At 48.5% G+C, this 27,655-nt stretch overlaps 1 protein-coding gene across 14 annotated transcripts in view; it reads left to right on the plus strand.

Moving 5' to 3' along the window:
* RBFOX2 (RNA binding fox-1 homolog 2) overlaps positions 1-27,655 on the plus strand; it is a 163,512-nt gene that overhangs the window by 52,149 nt on the left and 83,708 nt on the right. For 6 of the 14 annotated variants that reach the window (XM_046908787.1, XM_040656450.2, XM_040656495.2 and 3 more), the window contains exon 1: positions 2,572-2,915. The exons of 4 other annotated variants lie outside the window; for them this stretch is intronic. Coding sequence is in view for 9 of the 10 variants with exons in the window: in XM_040656450.2 (XP_040512384.1) it covers positions 2,901-2,915 (15 nt within the window). In the remaining variant the exon portion in view is untranslated. Of the gene's footprint in view, positions 1-2,097; positions 2,279-2,571; positions 2,916-19,935; positions 26,356-27,655 lie in introns of those variants that run through there. 4 more of the 14 variants (XM_040656417.2, XM_040656467.2, XM_046908796.1 and 1 more) reach the window with 3 other exon arrangements.

Genomic DNA, 27,655 nt, shown 5'->3' on the forward strand with positions numbered 1-27,655 from the left:
CTTTCTGAGACAGGAAGGATCCCTAATAGATCGCATGCATTTCCACAGACAGCAGCCTTCTGAATTCTGTGGCATCTACATCCTGGAAAATGCTGTCATTAGGACTGAGACAAAGGATTTGCTGAGGATCCTAGCTACCTGTTTCAAAGCCCTGTCTTACTGATGTCTTGCTTTGTGGTTTTTTGTGTTTTTTTTTTTCTTCTGGAATCAGACTCATTAACATCTTGTTGTCATCTTGTTTATAACCTGAAGCTAACATGGCCCCACTGCCACCAGTACTGTCTGTAGCTGCGGAGAGCCTTGGGAGCCTTCATGTTCTTGGGCATTTCACTGACCATCTGGGCAGCTCTCAGCTGAATCAGAGCCGCAGTGCTGCTGGAGGCATTCCACAGCGTCATTTCCTTCCTGCTCAGGTACCCTCTCATTGCTTGAGAATACTGAGCATAGGGAAACCTGCTCTTGCAGTTCATTCTAAAGCGCTCCATGTCTGGGGTGTGTCGTCATCTCAAGTGTGCTGCTCTCAGTAGTATTCTCCTTTTGCTTCCAGGGTGAGGTGGTGGCTTCACTTCACTGGCAGCAGATAGGTTCCAAGCCAGCATTTGGATGACTTGAGGAGGGCTGATCAGCCTTGCTTCACTTTGGAGGTTTAGCGTAGCCTCTCCAGCTGTGGAGCAGCTGGGATGATTTGTAACCAGTCCCTGAAGATAGACTCATAGAATCATTAAGGTTGGAAAAGTCCTCTAATATCACCCGGTCCAACCACCAGCCCATCCCCACCGTGCCCACTGACCACATCCTCAGTGCCACATCCACACGGCTCTGGAACACCTCCAGGGACGGTGACTCCACCACCTCCCTGTGCAGCCTGTGCCACTGCAGCACCACTCCTTCTGGGAAGAAATCTTTCCTAATATGCAACTGGATGAATTAAATGAAACTAAACACTCAGAGAAGGATTTTCTTTCTTCTTGCTCTCTCTTGGAAAGGCGGCCTAAAGAATGAGAGAGCCTGGAAAAGAAGGAGGAGGAATTTTGTGTGTGTCTTGGTGTTAGGGAGCTTGTTGCCCACATTTCAGCTTAGTTAAGCACTCATCTTTTTCAAGCATTCTGTGGAAATGCATTTGAAGTAAGATGAATTTGGGTTTGCTCTCCTAGTCCATGGGTCTTCTAACTTTGTTCTCTGCATTCAAGGAATCTTAGCTGTCATTAAAATGATGGTAAGGTCATTTTTGAATCGGGATTCTGGATCAGAAGAAAATCTTGAAAAGCTCATCAGGTGTCTGAGATGCAGAAGTGCCTGCCTGAGTTTGCAGGTGGGGTGAGCTGGGAGCTGCCCCTGGCCTGACCTTGCAGCTGGAACATGAACTGAAGCATCTAGTTGTGATATTTAGGAACATCGCTTTTCACCTCCAGACCTGACCTGCTGTGCTGAGAGGTGAGAGCAGAGGCAGAGGCCTGGCTGGCACCGTCCATGTTTGAGGCCAGGCCTTGGCTGGGAGCAGAGCCCGCTTATTCCCCACGTCGCCAGGGCTGGAGCGGGGCATCCGTGCTGCTGGTCTCTCTGTTGCCTTCAGGTAGTCTGTAAGCAAAAGGAGCAGGGGGGATACGTGTGAGAGCACCCTTTCTCTCTCTTTGCCGGAGATAAAAATATTTCTTCAACACTCATTTCCAAGGAGACCGCTGCCTCAGTGAAAACACGTTTGGGTTTTTTTTTTTTTCGGTTTTTTTTTTTTTTTCTTCTCCCCATTTGAGAAGAGGCCAATTTTAACTTAGCGTTTGGAGCCTGGAGAGGAAAGATGATTCTTCATTTTGAAGCGGGGAGTGGAAAGGGGTCGCAGAACCCGTTTCCCGAGTCTGGCAGAGCCGTGTGACGGGTGAAGGAGATGAGAAGTGACATTCGTCCACTGGTGCCGAGCACGGGCTGGGCTGAAGGCTCGCTGGGCTGGGCCTGTCAGGTCTTGCTGGCCTGAGGCGGGAGTGGGAGAGACCCGCAAGAGGGGAGAAGGGTGGGAGCGCAGCACGGCGAGGGGCTGCTGCCTGGGCCGGGCCGTGCGCGACACCCGATACGCTCCGGGGAGCTGGAGCCAGCTGCCGCTTTCCCTCCGGCACTGCCGAGCCTGTGAAATCCGTGCAGGCTGAGCCACCTGCAGAAGCACATTAACCCCTTTATCCGAGAGCTGCCTCTCTCCGAGCTCGCTCCGGCGGCGTTCGCCTCGCTCGGGGCGACCGGCGTTGTGTTTTCCCAGCGTCAGGATTCCCCTCAGTGCCTGCCGGTGGCGGTAATTAAGCGCGGCTGCGGAACCGAGACCAAACTGTGGGTGTTGGCTGATGGGGCAGGTGAAGGCACGCAGTGCCGTGCATAGCACTGGGCCGAGGGGACGGGTCGTGGGGAAGCGATGAGCAAGGTGGACCTGTCCCCAGCCTCACAGGGTGGCTTTCTGTCTCCTCCATGCACAGAGAGCCCTCTTTGAAAAGGAGCACGCTCCGGCGCTGGGAGCTGGGCTGCGTTTATTTCTAACCCCACCCATCCCTGCCTCTTGCAAGAATCTTGCGAGGCCGAGATCGTGTTTTCAGAAGTAGAATGACAGAGAGAAATTCCCTGGAGGCAAATGCAGAGTGTGTGCTGTGCACGCCAGTGCAGACACACGGGCTGGGAACTCCCAGGGAGAGATTAAGTGCGAGAGCGCTGCGCGAAGCAGCCAGAGCTGGAGGAGGGGGGAGGAGGAGGCGAGACGCTTTCTAAGCCTCAAACTGAGCCATTCGGATTTGTTTTATTTTTTATTTAAAAGGGAAAAAAAAAAAAAAACCAACAAAAAAATCTCAGTCTCGGCAGCTTTTTCCTGAAGTGCCTCCCGCGTTCCCGGATCATCTCACTGCTGGGTTCGAGCGACCCAGGCTAACATGATGTACCTCTGGGTGAGTAGAGAGCTGTGTGTGCGGGCTTGCACACTTTGCACATATAAGGAATGGAAAGCTGAAGGGCTCCTCACTAACACGAGCGGCCTTCTCCGTTGAGCTTAGCTCTGCAGCCTCTACACACAGCGGGCTTTAGTTTCCCCTTTAAAAAGGAAAAACGTAGAGCATGTGCTGCTAGCTGGGTATCGAGCAGGCTTTTCCCGCTGTTCTGAGTTCCTATGGAGAGAACAGCTTTGGGCAGGTGCTTCACATACAGAATTATCCGATAATGCTGCTCGCTGTCTCCCATCTGAAACCCGTGTATCCTTTTTCCCCGTGCACCCACACGCCTCTGCTTTACGGGCTTTTGGTGCCGCTGACAGACAGCCCAGGTAGCGGAGGAGCCCTGCTGAGGAGGATCTGTGACTGTGGGGAAACAGCGTGATCCGGGGGCCTGGGGGCGGAGGGAGAAGCTGCTGGGACAAAAGTTGGCCGCGAGGTTGTTTTTCCAGAAGTGGCACAGTTGCTCAAGTTTCTGGTGGAATATGGAAAATAATGTCAGGAAAAACATGTGTAAAATGTTATATAGATCCAGCGAGCAAAGTAAAAGCATACAGAAAAGCGTATGTATTTTGAGCCTTTGAGCAGGGACTGGAATTTCCTCCGGAGCAGCCAGCTGCTGGGCTGCTCCGTTTGTCTCAGGCACTCAGCTTTGTCTGCTCTGGGCACCCTTGAGATCAGCAGTTTGCCCTTGGGCTCCTCACCTAGATACGGGAGGTTAAAAGTAATCAATGCCAAAGTTTTTGCCTTTTTTTTTCCCTTTTAATCTGTCCGTAACTCTGAAGCTGGGGGCTCTGATAGTTGCTGCCTGTAGAGCCCGACTCCCTATCCCTGCCAAGAACAAACACAGATTTATTTCAACAACAAAACAAGCCTTGGAGCCCAGGCAAAAGGATTTTCCTTCCCTCCTGTGCGCGCACACACACACACTCTATCTTTGTTGCAGAGTAACTTGACTCTGTGCCGGGTATGCACAGTTGCTTGTTCCTGTACAGCCGGCCCTGCTGGCAGGCACGTCGCCTCTTTGCCTTTCCCCCCGCAACCTCGCAGGCAGACCCTGGCTTGGCACGCCGGTTTTTGTCGAGGGAGGCTGGGCAGGCCCTGTGGCTGGGCTAAGGTTTGTGCTTCACTAGCACGTGGGTTAAGCCAAGGAGTAATTCAGCCACACTGCTGCTGATGTGAGATAAGTGGTAAACAGTGGGGATGTTCCTTACCTGGCTGGGAAGCTGAGGATGCTTCCCGGTGTCCTTTCTCCTGCTGCTGGTGGCGGGTGTGTGATTGCCCTGCTGGGAAGCAGAAGTGTCGGCCAGCACAGGGACTGGCCTCGAGGCAAAAGATGGAGTGCTGCAGCCCTGTTCCTAAGGCGGGATTGAGTTCTGGGGCACTTTCCAATGAGTAGTAGTCCTCTGTGGGCTTCCCCCTGACTTAGGGCAGTGCTGGTGCCTTGCTTTCTTTGCAGTTAAACTTCCAGGCAGTGGGTAAAAGAAGCGTTAAATAGTAGAATAGCTGAACGGGTTGTAAGGGCATCATCTGGGAACCGTGCCACGTTAATTATAAAAAATGAGTAGATTTGTGCTATCTGGGTATGATCTTTCTCTTCCCAACACAGGTTATCCTGTTACTTTCGGGGAATCTTCCCCTCCTCGCTCCTTTCAGGAACCTTTTCCTCCATGCCCTTTTGTCTTTATGCTTTGAGCTCTTTGGGCCACGTAACCTTCCATGGGAACAACTGGGGGCCCTGAGCTGTGTATCTGGCACGGTGAGGGCTTTACCGTGCTTCCACTGCGCTGCTTTCTTGCTTCCCCACTTGCAGGTTCCCCTTCACATTCCCCACACTGCTGTGTTGCTGCTCTGAGCCTCTTGTCCTTGGGACGTCAGGACTTCAGGAGAGAGATTTGTACTGAGTCATTCCTTAATTCAATGCATGAAGCTACATTAATGCAAAGTTAAATTTGAGGTTTTAAATATGCAAGTCCTGAAATCCAGAATTAAGGTTCCCACAGCAACCGTAATGTTTCTTCCCCCCTTAGGGGTGCAAGTTACAGAATTATCTTCCTCAAAGAGCCTCTGCAATACCGAATGCCGTCACATTTGACAAGTAACACAATTAGAGGAGAGCACACCTTTCTAAGTGGCTGTAGCGTGGCGTGGACACTGGACCCATAAGTACAGCCTATCTGCAACATCACAGTCCTTTGATTATAGTGCTTATTCTTTAAAAGGAGCCAGCTCTGCATCCGGTGCTCAGGCTGACATTCCTGCTGGCTGAACTGTATTCCCTGGAGTGAAACTTGTTGCAGAATGCTCTAAATGAGGGCCTTGGAGGCTTCAGGGGATTGTGGGCTGTGGGGAGCTGGAGAGTGGGAAACTTAAATATCTGTCGTGGTGACCTAATGCTTGGCATTGTGCGGGAAGTGAAGGCGGCAGACTAGCTGTGCCATTAAATATCAAGAGAGACTATTTATCTTAACACTTTTATTGTGTGGGATGCAGTTGTATAAAGCCTTTCTGAGGCAGAGACAGTTTGATAGTCTCTTTCTGATGTCGCAGACCGTTCAAGTGTGCTCATTCAATCATCAGTGTTGAAATTCAGGGTGGGCACTTCTTTCTGTGTGTAGGAGCTCTGGTTTTGCAGACAGCGTTTTGTTCCTAGGGGGGCACCTAAATCTACCCCTGTCCCTACTCTCCCTCACCACCTCTGCCTGAGCTCCTGAGCTGCTCAGAAAGGCTCCTGGTCATTGATTTTGTGGACGGGCCGTGGGATAATTGCTGATGGGAAGGGGAGACAGTCCTGGGTTGGCGAGACCAAGCCAGCACCCTGCAGAGACAGCCAGGAGCAGGGTGGTTTGGGTGTGGGAAAAGCTTTCAACTTTTCTGGATAAGAAAGCCCTATTTTTTTTTTTCATTTATGAGCAGATGAATCTCCGTGTGCTGTGAGTCATAAGATACAATCTAGAGTCATTTCATTCCAAGTGTTTTCTAAAGAGCATGATGTGTTCTGAGAGTTGCATGTATGAATGTTGCCTTGTCAGAGGTCTGCTGTTACAAGAAAGGTTAAAAGGAAGGGGCAGCAGCCCTAGCAAGCAATTTATCAACCATCCTTCGCCCATGCTCAAAGGCAGCTGAAACTATCAAAGCCAGGAGAGACCAAGGTAGGGGAGGTCCATGCTGTTGCTAGGCTTCTGATAGGAAAGCGCTGGATTCGTCGCTCTGATCTTCGATTATAGTGGGTATAGATAATTTCCTTGTTTCTTAAAGCCATGTGCAGAGGACATGCTGAGTGTTTGTGAGAGGGCTGGCTGCCTATTGCAGCTAGAAATGATTTCTTTCTCTGGAGGCCTATGAAAGTGAATATCGTACCTAGACCTACTAATTATCTACCATAGAAGCAAGAATAGGTCTAGTAAGCTTGCCAAGCTCATTTTGAATTATTTCTGTTGGTTTTCTTCTTGACCTGCCTTTTACTTGCCTTTTTGTCGCTTAAAAGCCTCTCTTTGCATTCACTGGAATAAATTTTCCCCCTAGGCTCCGAGCTCATCAGCTTTACCACCAAGGGACTGGAAACCCAACTCTGCTGCCAAACGTGGGCCTTAGCAACGTGCTTTTCCTCACGCCACATCTTTGTTGTTGTTGTTGTTGTTGTTTTCCTGAGAGGTATGGTCATTACAGAGTGGCTTTCAAAGCACACATTGGGTAGCAGCAGAGTAAGTGGCTATCCAGGAAGATGCCCTGCCTGCTCTGTTCTGGTGCCAAGCCTGAGGAGGGAAGTCTGGCTGTGCCTGTGGGCCTTTGGCTGGAACTTGTTTGGTAGGTATGGCAAATAAACGCAGCAGCCATAAACTGAGGCTGTGGACGGTTGGAGAGCGTGCAGCTGCCGTGAAGGTACGCACGCAGCATGGTCAGCACAGGGAGAGGTGAGGGGGTGGGAGCTGCTGGGAGGCTGCAGGGAGGCTCCCCTGAATGCCAGTGTGCTACACTCTTCAGAGGTCAGATCGGGGTGGATTTCTGTGAAAGTGGCAAAAGGCGCTTCTTGCTAATATAAACACCAGTTTGAGATTCATGCTCCAGAGCAGGAAAGCCCTGGGAAATGGTAAAATGGAGCTCATGCAGAGATCCCTGAGCTAGCAGCCAGTAAGCTGATTCCCCAGCCTGCAAGTCCTTGTGGTGCCATACTGTGGCATGCATATGCAGCAGCTCGAATCCTGAGGTAATATAGTTCTGTTTGTCCAGCGCTGCAACTGAGATAATGAGTTCTGCTTGCTTGATAAGGTTTATTAGCTTTGGTGCTGCACCTTGTGACCACGCCTGTACTGCTTCCGTACCCGAGCTGCTCTGTGCACAGCTTCTTTTGGGACATCCTCACTACCTTCCCCAGGGAGGAGTGTGACAAAGCAACTTGAGTCTATTTGCATCTGGGGTTTTAGACAGGCTTTGGAGATTTGGGAAATGGAGAAAGAAGATTGTCTGAAAGAGATTGTATAATGTGACCGCCTGTGTTATTAGGGGACTAGAGCTGATAATTCAGGCAGTCTTTTCCAGTTCTGTGTTCCTGCAGGCCTGTAATCCCAGAAGATGCCAAGGTCACTACAGAGACAAGAAAGCCCAGTGCAGCGCAGAGAGAGAAGGCATTCAGATTAAGCTACCAGCTTCAGAGAAGGGAGATTAGGAATCATGACCATCCATTCTGCACACTACACCTGATTAGTATAAAAATAGGTAAAATCAGCAACTGTCATATTACCATCATATCCAGGAATTTTACTTCCTTGATGAGTCCAAACAAAAGAATCGCAAGGATTTTGGCTGGCTGACTCGGTGTGAATTTCTCCTGCAGCTCTTGTCTGGCTGCTCTATTCCCACCTGTCCAAACAGCAGTGAGCACGGGGGACTGTTTGCTGTAAAACTGCCCAAGTCTTGGGAGACTGATGGGGATTGAGTTCTGTGTGAGTCAGTTTTCCACAAAGCAGCCTGTTTATCTTGGAAGGAAGAGAAGAAACCTTCAGAGAATAAGAGAATAAACCTCAGCCTTCCTGGTTTCCAGCTGAAGGTTTGAGGAAGAGTGTAGATAATAGTGACCTGAGGCTGAACATCTGTGTTTCCTGCACTTCCCATGGTGCTTGTTTGCAAATCTTACTTCCAGCAGTGCCAGAACTTCACGCTTATCCCAACCCCAAAGGTTGCGGTGTTGATACAGGAAAGGTCTTTGAGTGGATCTGGATTTGGATGACATTTTTGCCAAAGCCCTAAGCAGTCACTAGGGACACAGATGCGTGTTTGCTACACTGCAAGATGACTTGTGTGATTAGCTGGAGGAGATCCCATGCTCCAGCAGCGAGGGCTTCTGGGTACGGCACAAGTTTGAGTCAGGCTGTGATGTCAGGCAAATGTTTTCTTTAGGAGGTTAGGTTGGAGGAGGGCGTGCAATCTGCCCTCGGGTCTGTAGTGTGGTGCTTCTGGGTGCTGCCCCGTACGTAGCACAAGGTGATGCATCCTGCAGCCGTTCGCCGGGGAGGCAGGCTGTGTGCTGGCGGACCAGTGTGGGTAGTCCCACATTGGAAGTGAAAACGGGTCTGCTGAAAATTAAGAAATCAGTCGAGGATGTGCTTTGTGCCCTCTGGTGCTAACTTCTGCTGAAAGTGTTAAGGATTCCTCAGAGCTGTGAAGAGGCTTAAGCAAGTAATTAAGTTTCCCTTGTCTGTCCCTCAAATTTAGTTTTCATTGTTCTCAGAGTCCTACATCTCATGACTAATATGCTGCCTGCACAATGCTGTTGATTTTTTACCAGATGGTTCTTGGGTCTGTAGCTGAATCCAGGGCAAAAGCAGTTAGTTTTTCTCCTACCCAAGTGAAACATGCTGTCCCCCACACAATGCTCTAATTGAATTTTGGACATTAAGACAATGATAATGTGAAAATATTTTGACCAGATGACAATTGTTTTTTAGATATTCTTGGGGATTATTACTCATCATGATTTAAGGAGCTGGCATTGGATGATACTGGAACACTCCTCTGTACTTTTTTATAATTTATAAATCATCTAGTGTTGAAACAAAGTTTAAATGCAGAAAAAAGCTCGAGCTCAGATATGTAAATGTGGCTAGGAAACAGAAAATGCATGCTTTGTAACTTCTCATTTCTGTCACAAGGGCCTCCTTTGGTGTCCTCAACCGCTGCGGTGATGCCTGCTTGCATCCTTGGCGTACCTTTGGGGTGCAGAGCCCTTCGGAGTAGAGGCAAAGCTTCTCCTGGGAAGGTGGCAAGGCCTCTTTGGCAGCGTCAGTGGGATGCACAGCTCCATCAGCACTGTCTCAGTAACGCTCCCCAGCTTATTACTCTGAGATTTTGGCTGATGCTTAATTGTGGAAAAGCAGTGAATGGCAATTACTGTTCTTGTCCAGCCAGCTGAGAAGGAGAGGCACATTCGGCATAGGTGGGGGCATGGTGGCATTTGTCAAGAAGTGGGTGGTAGCTGTGTCTTTAAGTTTTGGTGCTGGGGAAGCTTCTCTTCAGCTGGAGCATAGCCTCTGCTGCAAAGAGGAAAGACTTTGCTGGGGTGCATATAGTGTATGTATAACCACCGTTTCTTAACATCTTCAGGACTCAGAAGTGCTGCAGAAATATGAGATGCTTTAATGCTTTTTCCTTGCATGTGGAGCGTGGCTTTCAAATGCAGCTGTTGAGAACAGGTGTGTGATAAGCGCTCCTTCCCTCTTCAGCGAGCAGAGTGCTGATGGATACCATCTAATTTAAACATACACGCTTTTTCTCTCCTACAAGAATAAGAACTTCCAAAATAGTATATATGTCTAGAAAGAACCATGTGCCTTGTCCTGGCCCCCTCCTCCCCTCCCCCTGCTACCAACTCAAATTACCAGCAAGCTTTGGAAACTTCAGGGCAGTGGAATCAAGGTGCAGCTGGCCCGCATGTGTTGCACCAGCTGTAATGCAAACGATATGTTCTGAAAGAGGCTTTTCTCACTTCTGTAATTCTTGGATATTGTTGTGCAATGGGGACACGTGATAATTTGTCTTAAATGCGTTTGCTGATACGTTCTACAGAGTATACTGCTTCTTTTGTTCCTCTTCAGCAAGAGGCAATATCAAAATCCAATTGCCCATCTGCGGCATGTGTGGATACAGCTGGGACTGTCCTACTGGCTTTCCCACATCAGTCACAGGGCGATCCCATTGCACTGGGTGCCACTTGGTTTAGAGCTGGCTGGAGTGGTTACTTTTTGGCCATTTGGACCACTCATTACACACTCAGTTTCTCGTCGTTTATTTCTGGATTCAGTGGTGCCTTCTGCTCAGTGGTAGCGGGGCTGAAGTGGGGAGGAGCCTGGCTGAGCCCCACTCAGAGTATTGAGGGTCCTCGTCAATCCTTCTTCTCCATATCCAGAGCAGTGAGACTGTGGGCACTGGGGGCTCAGTTGTGTAAAAACAAAAGCTGATGTTGATTTAATCCCATTACATTGCGTTGATCTCTCAACCACTGGACTCTTAGTAGGATTCCAGCTTTAATCCTGTAAGGATCAATCTGGCCCGTTGCTTTTCTGTCCTGATCCTAAATCCCCCTTTAATCTTGTTAATTACACCAGGCCTTTTTCGGTCTCATTTTTTCCCCTAGTGGACCAGCAAAACCCCGTTACATCTTCACGTTGCCATCTCCCACCTGGTGCTTTTGCCCTTCGTGGGTCCTGCTCTGTACTGGGGTGCTCCTGACAGCATCGTGACTGGGTGCTTTGGACTTCCACAGGGTGAGGTGTTGTGCCCAGACCCTTCTGGTTCCCATCAGAATTCCTTTTTTTTCCCCCATCTGTTTTTGATACTGTGCTGTCTGAAGGAGGAGGCAATCGTGGAGCACGAGAGGCGCTTTAACCTAGGAAAAAAACTGAAGGAAGAGGGTTTCTCTGAATGGCATATGATTCAGGGCGCTGTGGGAGAAGGAACTTCTGGGGAATATGGAGCAATCCTGTGGTAACAAAGCAAAGGCTTCATGGGAGGGTCTTGGGACAAGGCTTGGGAGGTCCTGTGACCCCAGATCTATTCCGAGGGTCAAGGAGGATTTCAAGCTGCTTAAATCAGCCTTTTAATCTTTACGTGTGCTCGGTCGCTTAAGGAATGAAATTATGTGCATCCAGGCTCAAGGCTCTTTATCTTCCCGTTGCACTGTCTGCTGGCCTCCAAACCCAGCGCTGCCTTTTCTGTGTAATGCACAAGGCCAATTTCTCACTGTGACAATCTGCTCTTGGCACTCGCAATAATAGAAACTAGCTGTGCGTAATGTATTCATCTCTGGTATTTCCTATACCGTAAAGGAGAAAACCGACCCAAAACTGCACCTCCATTTGTTGTAACTCGATCAAGAGCTGACAGATCATTGCTGGGACGTGTCTGTGCTGGGATCGTGACCACCCTGCCAGCTTTTCTTCCTTTATCTCGCGGGGCTGTTCCCTCTTCCCTGCCAGCCCTGCTCTGCCTCACGCAGCAGAACCTCCAGCTTTTCCAGCCTTTCGGCCAGATCCCGGCTTCCTCCCATCTTGCCAGAGTGCTCTGATCTGCTCCTCGTTGCAGCGACAGGTCTGCGGCACGAGCAGCCACGCTAATTCCCTTTCCACCAGGGAGAGGGAAAGGGATTTTGGATCACGGGGTTGGAGCTCTCCGGATGCGTTTATGCTAATTGAAGCAGCCCCGGTGCTTAATTTTTGGAAAGCACTTAGAGCCACGACAAGAGGTGGCAATCGTTTTGAAGCAGACGTGGGCATTTTCCCAGCAGTTGTAGGGTTAAGGAAACCGCGGAGGGGTGACACGGTGACTGTGTTCCATATTTTTGTGTGTTGCCAGTAGCGAGAAGGGGGAAACTTTGATTTCTAATCCGCTTTGGAGGAGGCTCCGTATCAGGGCTGCACAGAAACATCCAGTCAAGCAGCTCCTTTATCATAAAGGGGATTTTAATTAAAACTGTTCTCGCATCATGAGCGGAATGAGCGTCAGTGCCAGCCAGCCCTGTACTGGGCATTTATCTCCTTCAAACCACATTACCAGTAATTGCTGCATTAAATCAAAGTCGAGGGAGATTACAGGTCTGAATTGGGCAGGCGGCCGGTGCCGGTGCAAGGAGCTCCGTGCTGCCGAGGCGCTGATACGGGAACCCCCTCGCCCCCAGCCATGGGTGAGTGTGGGAGGGCTGCAGGATCCCCAGCAGCCCATCCTTCTCCCAGCGGGGCGGGAGGTTCCCCATGAGCTGGGAGGAGCAGAACAAGGCCTCCGAAGCTGCCACTGTTTTCCTGTTAGCTTCCTTTTAAAACAAACAAACAAAACAATAACAAAACAACCCCTTTGGCTTTGCTGTCCCACCCCGGTCCCTCTTCTGATCCACCACAGCCATTCCCTTTTGTTCGCCCTCTAATGTTTATTCCAGCCCCGAAGCTCTAGAGTAAATTTCTCCTCTTGACACATCCCTTTCTCTCCCTGCTTGTCACAGCCCCACTACGGAGCTGTAACCCTTCTGCTTCGAGAGCTGCTCCCCATCTTTGTTTCTCCCCTCACCGAGGATTTCTATTTCTCTTGACCTGTGCTCCATGGCTCATTAGTCTGTTTAATTATTTTTCTAGGTTTCTAAGTATTTTGTCATGTCAAGCTCTGGAGCAGGTGTTTCCCTTCTTCTTGTCCCTACACTGTGACCTTGTTGCACGGCCCCAAAATCTGTCTGATCGTTGCAGCGCTGTTCTCACCTCCGCTCTGCAGGCCTCTGGCGGGGCCAGGCTGAGAAATGGCCATGCCCACACGAGCTGTTGGCCATACGGACGGGCCGAGGTAATGAGATCTCAGTGGGCAATCACTGAACTCGCAAACTGTGACAGCTGGATTTGTAGGGGCTGTTATTAGAGCTATCCCGTAATTGTGCAGGAGGTAAGTCAGGAACAGAACGTGCAGAGAGCATGGTTGATTTTTTATATAGCCATCATTCTCTTTGCATCTCGATGGCGGCCACGCATTTCGCTGGTCTGTGACAATTGGACGGCACTGTTATTTTTAAGGCCTTTTGCCCAGAGATGCCTTTGGCACTCCGCCATTCTGAAACTTCATAGAATCATAATCATAGAATGGCTTACATTGGAAGGGGCCTTAAAGATCATCGAGCTCCAACCCCTACCATGGGCAGGGCCGCCATCCACCAGCTCAGGCTGCCCAGAGCCCCATCCAGCCTGGCCTTGAAGCTCCGTGCTGGGACACCCACAGCTCTCTGGGCAGCTGTGCCAGCGCCTCACAACACCGAGTAATGAATTTCTTCCCAACATACAACGTAAATCTGCCCTCATTTAGTTTAAAGCCATCTCCTCTTGTCCTATCATTATCTGCCCTGTGCTTTTCATTCGCATTGCTGTGCTGAGGCCTGGGTGATGCCTATGAAAGAGGACGCTGTAGCTTGGCTTGCTGCTAAGCAGTTCAGTCCCAGACACCCAAGCTGTATTAGTTTCAAGATTCATACACCTTTTTCAGAAGCTATCTAATTCTGAGCAGCTGCAGGAGGTGTGCCTGCTGTGCTCCTTAAGAGCTTGAAGTTGCAGCTTTTGCTTCATTACAGTGTGAGTTTGAGATGCAGCTTAAGTGTTGCCCTAGTTTGACTCTGGCCCACGCACAAATCCCTAGCTTGAGATAAGTGGTTCTCTTAAATTCAAGCTAAGAGACCTATGAGGCTGAGGTTCGAGTGCTGCTGTTACCCAAGCTGATAGCAGTGGGCTGCTGTTAATTTTGGCTGTGGTAGACCCATTACTGTGAGTGCAGGCAGCTCCATCGCAGCGTAACCAGAGAGGTGCATGGAGAACATGAGCCGAGTCCTTGGTGAAGATTTCCCGATAGGGATAGAAAACAGAGAGGAGAGTTTTCATGTGAGCCAGGAAAGCATCTTTACAGCATCCTGCTTTTGGTTGAGTGGATGAGGACAGTGGCAGCAATAGGACGAGAGGTAATGGCCTCAAGTTGTGCCAGAGAGGGTTCAGGTTGGATATGAAGAAACATTTCTCCTCTGAAAGAGCGGTGCTGCAGTGGCACAGCTGCCCAGGGAGGTGGTGCAGTCACCGTTCCTGGAGGTGTTCCAGAGCCGTGTGGATGTGGCACTGAGGGATGTGGTCAGTGGGCATGGTGGGGATGGGCGGGCGGTTGGACCAGGTGATCTCAGAGGTCTTTTCCAACCTTAACTATTCTGTGATTCTTTGAAATTGGGGTAAATGAATGTGTGTGAGTTATAGAGGTCACAGAAAGCTGCTGAGGAGATGGTGTTGGTGCTACAACCAGAGGAGGCCCTCAGTGGTGGCTGTGCAGTGCCTCATGGTGCTTTGGCCTCTTCTAAGCTGGCTGGGAGGCCCAGGGGCCTCAGGCTTCATTCTGTCCTCACGGATCTTGGAAAAGTATTTTTAGCCATTACGTTATGTGCCAATAGAAGACTTCTGAGCCCATGTCTTGAGACTTTGTGAGGAAAATAATCCAGAATTTTGGGCTTTGATCATTGCAGCTTTCTCAGAAATAAATAGGTTTCCCAAGCAAACAAACACAAAATCTAGGTCTTCCCGCCTCTTGCTATTTTTGTCTCAGTCTGAGGCAGAAGGTGACGTGAAGACTGCTTGATACCAAAGTGCTGGCGTGGCCTCAGTTTACCTCTTCTTTCTCCATCACAGCTTTCTGCTTCTTGAGTAAAACCACCAGAGTGGGGCCGTAACACCCGCAGCAGTAACCAGCACTCCTGCCCTGAGGAGAGGAGTCCCTGTGGTCTCTCCTGCATTAAGGCACGTTCATTTAGCAAGTCTGACTTTCTTCTTTCAGGGTAAACTGTGTTGTTCTTGCCAAACCTTGGCTTTGCCTGCTATTTCTGGAGCCTTTCTGTGCACTCAGCAAATGCACCGAACTCCTCACTGCAGCACACTTCTGGTATTTTGCTCAAATCTCTTTTGAGCTGGCTGCAAGTTTGAGGAGTTTGGGATTTCTTTCTTTTTTTTATTTATTTAAATGGGGATGAGGCATAAGCAGGATTCACTGGAAGCTTTGCAGTCGTGCAAGATTTTAAATTGAGGCCGACAGAAATTAATGGACAGATGTAATTCTTCTCTCACGAAGTTGTCTTTGCAGATTATGCTGAAGGTGTCATATTCTACATGCTGCCATGCTGGAACCTTTTCCAAACCATTTTCTGAGATGTACTTGTGGCATGCAGTTTCAGCATCTGAAGGACCTACCTGCGCAGTGTTCTCCAGCTCCTCAGTTCCTACCAGCATCTCATGCGGCCCGTGCCCCCTGTTTATTTCTCTTGTACTTCCATTCAATTGAGAGTTGAGCTTAAATAATATTTTTGACATGTTTTGTCTTCTGCTTGCATAGTTACAGTGTGTGGGCAGCTGTTCTTCTATTCTGATGGAACCAATTTGGGTGGGAAATGCCTTTGCTCCTGCATAAAAAGACTGCCTGGGAAATCCTTTCCCCCAAATTCTGTCTCTGTGTGCGTGGTAGGGAAGCTGTGCTCATCTAAGGTAGGGGTGAATCTCAGTCAATACCAGCATAATTTAATGTGTGGACGCTCTTTATTTTGACACAAGTACCTCTTGCTATTTTAGTTTGTCACATGGGGGCAATTTGATAAGCGATGGGGGGAGGAAAACCCATACCCAACCCCTCCCTGCTAGGGCTCGAGCGCTTGGCAATGCGAGCAAGCCACTGCCTTGCACTGAAATGCTCTGTGATAACCGATCACGTGCTGCCTTCGCCCCAGGCTGAGGCAAGGTGAAACACGTTGGCTCCAACCCACAGCAAAAGGGGTCTATCTGGTGGGCTGCCGCCGAGCACCAGGAAGTGCAGCGACTGCCGCTCCGCTTCGCACCGCCGGCGAAATCTCCAGTGTAGTGCAGCCCTCGTTTGTGATTCATTCAATTAAAAATACTTGGTGAGAGTGTCTCGGATATTACCATCTGGTGACTTTTAATAATATTTATTCCTAGGAAGATAGATCTTTAATTAAGGAATTAACCTTAATTTTTGTAGGCTTAACGTAGATCTGGAGAAATGCTCAGGCTTAAGTCTTTCTCTTCTGGATCTCCGTGTTAACTGTCTAGGCAAAAGTTGTCCCCTGAAGGATAGTCTAATTGAGCTGCTGCTGCCGCCTGCTAAGGGAAAATCCAAGTGGATTTTGGCAGATCTGTACTCCAAGTGGGCAGAGCTGTTCTCTGAGGATCTGGAGCTCACTGGTAGATCTAGCAGGCCTCTACAGCGAAGCGAAGCTCCTGGCTGAATTCACTGTCTTTGTTTCCCCTTCCCCCGCCCCCCCCCACCCCAAGGAATAAAGAAAGGCAGTGTGGCTGTCATGTAATGTCTAAACTACCAAGAGAAAACTTCTTCTCGTCTTTGATGTTGAAATCCTGCATCTGGAAGCCTTTTTGTTTCTCAAGTAACAGGCAGAAAGCATTTTGACGGACATCTAGCGTTACCAATATCAGTGCATTCACAAGTGATCCCTAAAGAAAGCTGTGCTATGATCACATCCTTTGCCAAATGGCTTAGCCCAGAAGTACACTTATTTTCTTCCTGAAGCAATGCCAAGCACTTGGAGTTCTCCTTGAAAAGAGGCCCAACACGTGGGTATTTCTTTTTTTTTTTTTTTTTCTTCTGGAAAATGTATATATTTTCTTTTCCCCTTCATACTGTGCCTCTGGTAATAACTGAAGTGATGGAGCCTGTCTGGTTTTAGAAGCTCCTTTAGGGCTTGTCGCGTGTCATACTCAGATGTGCTTGTGTTTTCTCAAGACAGCATAATTAAAACCTGCTTTGTAATGTGTGTAAAGCAGCGGGTTGGGGTAGACATGAAAGTTGAAGTTGTGTCTTACGCATGCTGCCGGTATATCCAGACTGCTGTCAGCTTTATTTTGCAACTTAATCACTAATGTATTTTTGTGAGTTACTGTTCTGTTAAAGCTGTCTTCCTGGGAGCTGGCTCGTTAGCTAGCATGATGCCTAAAACGTAAGTTTTGGGAGCACAGTCTTCTGACAGTGGATTTTTCAAACTTCAGGTGAGTGTTCATCACCGCCTTACATCTCTCCTCTGTAATAATTTAAGAGTCAGACTTTGGGCAATCTCAATTTTGCCTGAATAGACAAAGACCGGGTCTTTGTTTGGCAGCTGAAGTTGCGTGAGCGGGATCTGTATTAGTATGAGACTTCAGCGACTTCAGGAGGATCCTGCCTGCACTGGTCTAACTTCAGGATCAAGAGGCTTCACTCTCTTGCAGCTTCACTGTGTCTTTCTTGACGACTTTAACTGTGTGGATCGGGCATTCGGGGATCCTGGATTCTGCTTGAGGAGGATCCAAGCTTTTTCACGCTTTATTTTGTAGGCTTCTGGAGCTTGCTGATGCTCCTGTTCTACTGGATGGCTGCAAGAAAGTTCTAAAAACTGAAAAAGCCAGTTTTCCAGTAATCAGAGGTCTTGCACTGTGCTGCTTTAGCAGGCTCACATGGTGTCCTGGCTCTGCCTCCATTTTCCATGCCCTTCCCTGAAGCGGAGTGTGTTTAGGCTTTGAAAATAAGTGGCACTTAAGAAATAATTATTTTCAGTTCTGACCTGTCCTCTTATGCTGTGTGTTTGCAACTGTGTTTTAAAACTGCGCTAGTTTTCCAGTCTAGACAAACCATTAATATTTAATAGCTAAGTGTAGGTGTTGCAGGGAAGAGCAGAGGACAGTAACAGGATGCAGGTATCTTATGACCGAGTTCAGAGTGTGCATCTTGCCTAACTGCTCAGCTTCTTTAGATCGGTTTCAGGACTACAAAGCTTCCTTTGGGAGTGGTAGAGGCCAACAAACTCCATCACTAATAAAGAAATATCTCTCACTGTCCCTCAAGCCTTAGCTTGATTCTGTCCAGGAGTTTCAGATTGGATATTAGGAAAAATTTCTTCCCTCAAAGAGCAGTGCTGCAGTGGCACAGGCTGCACAGGGAGGTGGTGGAGTCACCGACCCTGGAGGTGTTTCAGAGCCGTGTGGATGTGGCACTGAGGATGTGGTCAGAGGGCATGGTGGGGATGGGCTGGAGGTTGGACTAGATGGTTGTAGTGGTCTTTTCCAACCTTAACGATTCTATGAGTCTTTGCCTTTTAAGACACCCAAGTCTCCTGAGCTCCCTGACCTGCAGATGCTGCAGCTTGAGGAAAGATGCCGTACTGGCTATAGGAGTAGAATTTATGCTCTCCTCACTTCACCTCCCATCTTATGTTAGAAACAAAGGTGTCTGAGTGGTCCAGATGATGATTTACAGAGGTAGGTGAGAGTATCATTTCATGTATCTTGGAAGCTTTGCTCCCATTAACTCAGAAATCTGTCTGATGGCTCCATCACTGTTAGAGCAGCGTTCCCAAGGGCTCAGCCCCGCACAGCTGTGCTGGGAAGTCTGTTGGGCCTGGGCTGAGACCATTGCTGTTCCTTGGGGCTGACAGCAAGTCTTCCAGCTGCTATTTACTGTGGCCATAAAGGCCCGTGGAGCAGCGCCTTGGGAGAGTTGGTTGCTTGTAGTGACTGTGCAGATGTGTGCAGATGGTTTCACGTTAGGCGTTGCTACTTCTGCAATCAGTGCTGGGGATATTCTTCTGGATTCTGGTTTCTTCCTTCAGCCGCTTTTCCCATCCTTTTTGCTTTTTTAAATCTCTGTAGTTTGAGGTCATAGGGAAAGGGGTTTTTTTTTTTTCTAATTTGTGTTATAAACTGGATATAGATATGAAAGTTGGTATTGTGAGGGAAGCTGGAAGTTGAGTGTAACGCTTTGATAGGGCACATCGCTTTGCGAATGGAGAATGTGTAGCAGAAGATGATTGAAAAGGGAAATCTCCAGCGCTCTGAGGGGAAAGGAAATGAACAGGAACTATTTGAGAGCTTCCATTTTATTAAATAAGGTCTTTGGTATTTTTCTCTTTTAAACTTCTTAAAATCTTGAATTGTGTCCATGAAAGCAGGAGGAGGTAATGACTGAGGTCCCATTGTGTGCCCGAGAGATTTCCTTGGCAGGAGCAGTGCTGTGATGGGGCTATCTTCTCCGCTACATGTAACTCGATATTGGCTGCTCTCTCTAGCTTTGGGCTTCTTAGCTCTTTTGCCAGAGGGATTTTAATTTCCTTGGATTCAAAGTGGTTTTTTTTTTTTTTTTTGGTAATTTCATTTGTACTAATGTGGTTTAGGAACATTAATCCTAATGAATGTGAAGAATCAGTAACGCTAACTAATCAGACCAGGTTTGGGAGAGCAGTGGTTCCTATGGCTTTACCAGAGCATTGAAATGCTTCTCTGTGATGTCCTTATTACACTAATCCAACACGCTCCTGTTTGCTTCTGCTGCTGCTCCTCATCCCCCAGACCTGCTGGTTCCATTTCTGCTTAATGCATCTCATCCCTGATCTTGAGCATTAGCATGCTTAACATGTTTCACTGGCAAAAACCCACAGTGGCTTGGTGCTGAGTTGTTTACTCTCCTGAATAGCTGATCCGTCACCAGCTCTTTGTTGTAGTCCTTGGCTATATCAAATTTGGAAGAAAACAATCACGGAGCTTTTTGGAAGAAAAGTTATACCCTTTCACACCAAGCAAACAACCAAACCAGAAGACCAGAAAACGCGACCCTGCCTGGGAGTGATGGCTTTGCAGTGCGGTTCTCACCTGGCATGAGCAAAGGCCACCTTTGTGCCCAGGCTGTGGGACTTGCTTTGGTGCAAAATGAAGAATCTCTTGCAGTTTTTAGAGATGTAATCCTGGTACGGTGTGCTGTTTGTCTAACACCGGTACGAGCTGGCTGAGCTGCTTGATCTATTTAGCTGCTATGGAAATCAGTACATACCCAGCCAGAAAATGCATCCTTGCTTGCTGGCATGTTTCCTACATTTACATCAGTCTTTAAAAAGCAGAGACATATTGTGAGCTGCTCATCAGATCCCTGATGACCCAGTTTAGCAGATGTAGTGATTGGCTAATTGTTAAAGATGCCATTTTTGGTGGGTGAGAGGAAGAGCATCAGCCAGGCTTCTAGCGATGAAGAGTTAGAATCAGCGGAGGTAAGAGCTCTTTAGTGGGAGTAACTAGATAAGGCTTAGATAAATTTGTCTGGAGAACACAGAATTATACTAAAGATTTTATAAATTCAGTTTATAAAATGAAACTGTTGGTGTAATTTCCTTAGTAAAGATCAGTGTGGTGTAACAACCGTACAGCATGGAAATAGCTCAGACTCCATGCTGTATGGCTGTAACCCCACACTACTACGATTTTTAGCAATTTTGGAAAGGTATGCCCATGGAAAATGTCTACCATGGATGCACTTCAAGTGCTGGGAGACCATGGCTAGCCTGTGTCCGTGTGACTGTACTTGGAACTGTGACTTAGCGGGCTGGCTCTGTGCAGCCCGAGGAGAGCAGGCAAAGCAAAGCCCAGGGCTGTGCTCTTGTGTTTTCCAAAAGCTCTCCTCAGTCTGCAGACATCAAAGAGAGCTGTGCATGTGAAATAAAATCCCAGGTTTTGAGAACGTTGGGAAAAACTTGTGTAATCTCCGTGCCTTGCTCAGCACACAGAAAGAGGGAAATTAGGTAAACGCTGCTACAGTGGCATGTAAAACAGCGTCTCTAGGCAAAGTGATGGGGTGGTAGGAGATGGGAAATCATAAAATTCAGTGTTACAGAAAGGATAATAAAATTCAGCATGAACTAGATGGGTGATGCTGTTAGTAGAGGGAGCTGTGAGCTGTGTGATCGGTAAATATGCAAACAGACCACGGTTGGTTTTTTTTCAGGCTCCTGGCATTAGAAATAGCAAGTAGAGGAACCAGAGCTAGTGGTGCAGAACATGAAACTGGAGATTATAGGGATAATATCAATCTGCAAGAACAGTAATCGTGACTTTAACATGTATTCGAGATTAGGTATGGTTCAGATAGGGTAGATGTAAAAGGTGATAGGCTGTATTGTATCCAGTAGACTGTAAAGAAGAAAAAAGGGTAATACTGATAACACAGGATCTATTCCTGGTCAAAATTGCTGTGGGGAAGAATGGTAAAAGAGGTCCCAGGGGGAGCCCTGTGAGTCTGCTGAATTCTCTCCTAGGATTGGATTCGGATACAGACTCGAGTCTATGAAATGATATTATTCCCAGAGCCATTAGAGAGATAAATATTAGTACGAGAAACTTTAATTTCTCAGATATAGCTTGGAGAACAAATGCTGCTAATAGTAACAGGGTTGGAAGATTTCTTCACTGTAGCAACATCTGTTGTTGAGACAGTGGATGTATCATAGCCAGTGCAACTGCTGCAGGAAAACAAGCTCTTCAGGAGCCTCCATGTCCCCAGCTTGGGACTGGGTGATGGTGGTACAAACCTCAATACGTGAAGCAGCATCTTTAATGAGGTCAGGGAGCTGGATTGAAAAGTGAGACGCTCAAATGTAGAGCTGTGTGCTGGTGGGGATTTTACTTTCTTTTCTTTTTGTCAGTGGTACTTCGGATGCAGGTTCCTGATGATACAAGTAAAGGAAGGAAGAGCTTGTATGTAAAAACTTCAACTTAAGTGGAGCCCTAATCATCTTAGAAAGGATAGTGGGTGCGAAAGGAGAGTTTACAAGAGACAGAATAAAGAATCCGCAGAGCCTGCTCTGTCTTCAGGGTCAAGAAATGTGGGGACAAAGGGGAGAGCTGCCAAAAAACTGGCTGGATTAAACCTTGCAAATGTTACTAAGAGAATGGGTGATAGTTTCTGGAAATACAGCGAGAGAGAAAGAAGGATGTGGGGCCACTCAGTGTTGAGGACAAGATAATTAAGGGAGATAAATCTGTAGGGTAAAGTAGATAGATAAATCAATAGATATACCTAAGATATTTATATATATATATATATATATTTATATATATAATATTATATATATATTATAAATATATACATATATATATACACACATACCTGTAAGGGAGATATAAACAAAAGCAAATGTTTTTGTCTTGCTGAAAGAGTTGATCATGGGCACAGAGGATGGGTAGTGGGCATGGAATTACTGTAGAGCAGCCATGTTAGAGACATGTCGTGGGCCTGGGGCGTGTGGGCTGGGCTGGGGAGCGGGTCTGTGTGAGCAGCAATGGTACCTGATTCTGAAAGTGAGAGAACAAAGCTGCAGATCTAATGCAAGTTTTACTAATGCTATCTAATCAGGAGTGGTATCATTTGCTTGGAGAAAAGGAAGCATCACAGCCCTCTTCGTAGGGGATGACCTGAGTAAGTACAGACCTGTTGGTCCAGCCTCTTGTATGCAAAATCTGAGATGGAAGTAGTAATTAAAGACTAGGACACTAGGGAAGAATGGGATAAAATGCAGCACAGATTCATCAGAACATGACTGTGCCAGATCAACCTATCCCTTTAAAATAACAATTTGTTTTCTTAATGGGTTGACAAGTCCTGTCGTAGCACAGATCCTACAGCGTGATGGTGGTACTACAGAGGAAGATGCTAAGGAGGCAAAAGAAGGTGTAGTTCAGTGCTGGAACTGTGAAATGAATTAGCTGCTAACCGTCTTGTTCTGGCTAATGTCTTTTTTCATTCAAAAAAGCAGAGAAAAGATGAATGCAGGCTAGCTCAGGTGGAAGAAAGGGCTTCTAGAGATTGGGGAATAGAAAGCCTGTCGTGAGAAAAGACTGGAACAGCTGCTTGTTTAGAGGGGATACATCAGGGAGGTTAATTGTAAGGGAAGGCAAAAATACGTTTAAGCCAGAGGACAGCACTGGCAGAGGAACAAAGGACAAGCAGAAATTGTTGAGGAATAACTTTAAGGCTGAGATGAGCACAGCCCCCAGCTGCTGACGGGTGATGTTCTAGAGCAGGCTCTTGCCCAGGGGAGAGAGCGTAGCTGCAGAACCTGATTCAAAGATGTAGCCAGCTGAACCTTAGGAAGGGATTAGGTTATGTTATAACCTATATATGTATAGTAGCAGCTGATCTGATTCTTTGTGTCAGAAGGTCTCTTCCAGCCTGAATATTGCTGTGATTTTAGGATTTTCTTGTCTGCGTAAGCGTTTGCAGGAACAAGGCTATGGTTATACCACAGTTACCTAACTTGTGTTACTGGAAATACACGTACATGGCAAGTTATATGGTAATGTAGTTGGGCATTTATCTCTGAATAAAATTATAGAGTGCAGCCTTCTTAGATTTGACTGATACTGTTGTTGCGAGTCAGCGTGCAGTGGAAGACCAGCTATATGGACAGTAGTTCATTACTGGTCAGTAAAGTGTGGCTAGTCCTGCTGTGTCCATACCGGCAGGTGCAAGTTTAAAGCTAGTTTCAGTTTTCTCTGGGACACAGGGGACGTGATTCTGTGATTGCTGCATTGTCACCCAGGTCTCCTCATGTTGGTTAAGGCAAAGTTCTTATATCTGCTTTAAGAACTCAAAAGCATTGCAGGTCTATGTGTATCTGCTGTAGCTGAAGCAACCAAGAGGCTGGGTGATACTCCCTGCTCCCCCCCCCACCTTGTTTTGTTGTGCCTGTTTGACAGTTATTTATAGATAGCAAGATATCTGCACTAGGATTTGGAAATGCTTTATTCCCTGGAGGCCCGGTTGAAAATAACAAAAATTGGATTGTGAAATAAATGTAAGGTTTTTAACTTAGTTAGGGATTTGCTTTTAAAACCTGGGGCAGTAATATGGAGTAGCAAAAACAAGATGTGGAAAAAGACTTTGGGTTTTTGTAAATTAATGCCTTTTCATAAGCAGATGTTATAGGAGATACTAAATTGCCTGAATGCATAACAATGAGCTGTGCAAAAGAATGAGGGGCAGACACCTATTGAACATGTGGTTACAGGAAGGGGGAAGAAAGAAGAACATTGACTGCTGAGAGGAAACCTGATCCAGTCTATGCCCTGCGGTGGGACTTACGGGGATGGCAATGAAGGGAAGCCGAGCGATCTAAGTAATTAAAGGGGGGCTTTAATAAAGATAGGGGACAGACTCTTCAGCAGGGTCTGTTGGGGGTAGAACAAGGGGAGAGAGTTTAAAACTACAGAAGGGGAGATTCAGACTGGATATAAGAAAAGGGATTTTTACAATAAGGGCAATGAGGCACTGGCACAGGTTGCCCAGAGAGGTGGTGGATGCCCCATCCCTGGAAACAGCCAAGGTCAGGCTGGAGGGGCTCTGAGCACCCTGATCTACCCTGTTCATTGCAGGGGAGGTGAACTAGATGGCCCTTAGGGGTAATTTCCAGCTCGATTCTGTGGTAATCTTCTGGAGGTGAGCTCCAGAAAGTTGGTCTGAGACAGGGGGCACATCAACTGGGCAAAGGCAGAAGATGGATATCTGTTTGGGAGTCATCCTTCTTCTGCAGCAAGGAGGATAGAAGCATAGCTGCTTTCCCATTTATGGACAATTAATTTCTCTGTTGTCTGTGCAAATCTTCAGACAAAAACGACGACTGTAGAAATGTTTTGTTGGTGGCGTTTAAGAAATAGAAAATGGCACGCTTTGTACTCCCCAAATTTGGCCAGGAGTGGCCCTAGAAAAGCTGATGAGAGTGGGTGGCAACTGTCACTGCTGCTCACGTGGCTCATAGCTGTCCTTCCGCGAAGGGTCTCAGCAGAAAGGGTGTTGGGGGCAGAGGACATGCCAGGAGCTGCCCTGCTGCTGGAGAGGTCAGAGGCTGCGCTTTAGGCGCCCGTCCCCACGTTGTGAAGTGCCATGCATGCAAAGTGCGCTAGGTAATGTAACCTCTTGGGAAAAAAAAGAAAAAGAGGAAAACAGAAATTAACTCCTTCTGAAGGGAAGGAATTTAGTTGCAAGCCGAGGGCAGAGCTCTGACTTTCAGTTCTTTTTTTTTGTTTGTTTTAGTGTCTGAAGTAAAGTGAAGGTAACCACAAGAATGCAGTAAGGGGGCAGAGAGAAGGAGGGAAGGAAACCCAGCTCTCTTGGCTCTAAAGCTGATAATCTCTGAATGCTGTCATGCAGAAATGGCTTCGAGAGCCATGGAAAGAGCGGGTAGGTAGTACCCAGCTGCACTACGTAGGAGCTAAAGATCAGAAATGGTTAAAGAAAACAATCAAAACAAAAAAACCCACCCAGACTACGAACCACCCCACAGTGTGCACTGGAAAGAGTAGAGGGGATTTGCAGAGCTTTCCTTCGTTTTGATCACTGTAGCATTCTCACTTTGGAGGCCTCAGAGGGAGGGTGCTTAACCTGCTCGGAGGACGGCTGGAATTATGTGTAGGTTTGGGCTGCCGACCGTTTGGTAGACTGGGCGCAGCCATGGGCAGCAGCTCACGCTCTTTGCCGTGGGCGCTCATCCCCCGCCCGTGTGGTATCTTCTAAGAATCACTGGTGGGCTCTCGGGTTTCGGTAACACGTCCGGCGCATGGGGCCGGGCCGGGTGAACCTGCTGGCCTTTTGTCAGAGCAGCCCAGCATCTGTCCCCGTCAGTTATCCCTCCCCGGGAACGCGCCCGCGTCTTTGGAAAAGGTGCTGGGGAGGGGGACGCTTCCAAAAACGGGCACAACAACTGGCTCTGCCCCATGGCCCCAGGGCAGCGCCGATCCCCCGGGGGGAGCGGGACAGCTGACAGCGGGTGACCCGCTGGCCCTGGGGTCCCCTGGCCTGGCTCCCCCCTGGCAGCTGCCCGGCCCCGGTGCGGGGCGAGGGTGAGGTGTCAGCCGATACCCAGCCCGAAACAGATCCCTTGGCGCGAGGCACCGAGGTGGCCGCTCTCCTCTGCCCCCCTCCGCAGCACCAAAGGGTTCTGCGATGCTAATCCCAGCACCTGTCCCTGCCTGGGGCGGCAAGGAGAGTTTGGGGTTGGGGGAGGAGCGGTCCCATATGTTTTTCGCTGTCCTGGATTGGGAGCGTTCCCTCTGACGCACCTAGAGCCCAGAACATATGCTCTCTTCAGATCCGAAATGCTGTCTGCTTCCTTCCATCGCCGGCGGCTGCAGCGAGGATCCTGCCTTCCCTGCTCCCCGGCAGCCGCGCCACTTGCTGCCCGGGCACTGCAGGACGCCGTGCGCTCGAGGCTTCCAGGGCCATTCTCCGTACGGGATTTCTAATTTTAGGAGCCTCCGCTGCGTATGGTTGAGCGCTGCCTCGCTGGATCCCAGAAGAGAGGGGCCGAGCCGAGCCGAGCCAGGCAGCGCCTTTTTATTTTCAGCTGAGCCAGTGTCAACCTGAGTGGCCCCAGAGGCCTGAGCCAAGCACTGCGCAGGGCTGCCAGAGTCCTTCCCACCAGGCTGAGAGACGGAGGCTTGCGTCTGAAGCCTCCAGTCCCGCGTCCTCTTGGCCTTCACCTGGAGGATCTTTGGCTATGTATGGTGTGTATTGTATGGATTACCAATACCCAGTCGTCCAGGTAAGCGGAAGGAGAGCGGCGGCTGTGCGGCAGCGCGGTGCTTGCTCCTGGGGCACGCCGCAGCCTGTGCGCAGGTTGGGTAGGGCGCTGCTCAGCGCGTGCCAGGCCTCGGCTCCCCAGAGGCTCTGCCTTGAGCCTCCCTGCATGCGAGAGCTCCTGTTTGGCACTTAGCTCCCCGGACTGCAGTGTTTGAGACCTGCGTGCTTTGTTTTGCATTTTTGGCTTTTAAAATACTTTTTTTTTTTTTTTGGAGGGGGGGGGGTGGTGTGATTTGACAGCAATGTCGCGCTCTGCCAACTGCTGTGTTGTCAAGTGCCTCGCTGCTTTGTCCGGGGCATGTGACTTGTGAGTGTGACTGCAGTCTGTCCCTCGGGGCTGGCAAGCCACCGGGAGCGGCTGCTCGCCCGCTTTCCTCCTCCCTCCCCTGAAACCACCAAGAAAACCTTGAGCGAAGTCTTGTTTGTCACCTTCCCGGTCTTGGAGACCCAGCAAGGATCTGTAGGGCGACAGGAATGGGTGCAGCGCTTTGCTCAAGCCTTGCTGGGGAGGGGGCTATATTTGGAGCACACGTGTGCGTTCCTGGCCCGTCCTGTGAAGTCTTGGAGGAGCCAGAGGCCGTGGGTCAGGCTCGAATGCTTTCGGAGCCAAGTGAAGGATGGTGTTCTCTGTGCAGCCCTCGGCTATTCAGTGTCAGCATTCCTCGTCCTCAGAGGCACCAAATTCATCCAGAAAATGTGAAAGGTAGACTACGAGTTGAAGATTATCTACCCTGAGATAGTTCAGATAGCCACTAAAGAGTATTCTGTTAGGTTACCTTGTACCGCGGGTTTTGTTACGTACATGAATAGGCTCCACCACCAGAAGTGTGTCTTTTGGTTGTTAAGATTTGTTCCTGATAAATTGGTTCTTTGCACTTGAACCTTTTTTTTTTCCCTCCCTCTGGCCTTGATCCAGCTGGCAGGTTCGCTCCATCTAAACTTGAGCCAGCACAGAAATGCAGGTAATGGGATGTTAAAATCGAAGGCTGCGCTTTCTTTCCACTCTGGTGGCACAGAGGAAATAGAGGCATAGCGCAAGAACAAGTCCTGAAACTTACTGCAAGTGGTTGTGGCTTTCTCTTCTCTCTCCATTTCTGCCAGTTTGGAAGTGTACGTGTAAAGCACACGGTCCAGCTGAAGGCTAGCTCCTTAGTGGTGCTCTCTCCAGCGTGCTCTCAGCGGCCTTGCTCCATCACCTGCTGCTTGAGCAGTCTTGGCCAACCCATAGGGTGTGAATGATGGGAACTAGCAAATGTCATCAG

This window comes from Gallus gallus, chromosome 1 (assembly GCF_016699485.2).
Source record: "Gallus gallus isolate bGalGal1 chromosome 1, bGalGal1.mat.broiler.GRCg7b, whole genome shotgun sequence".
NCBI classification, from domain to species: Eukaryota; Metazoa; Chordata; class Aves; order Galliformes; family Phasianidae; genus Gallus; species Gallus gallus.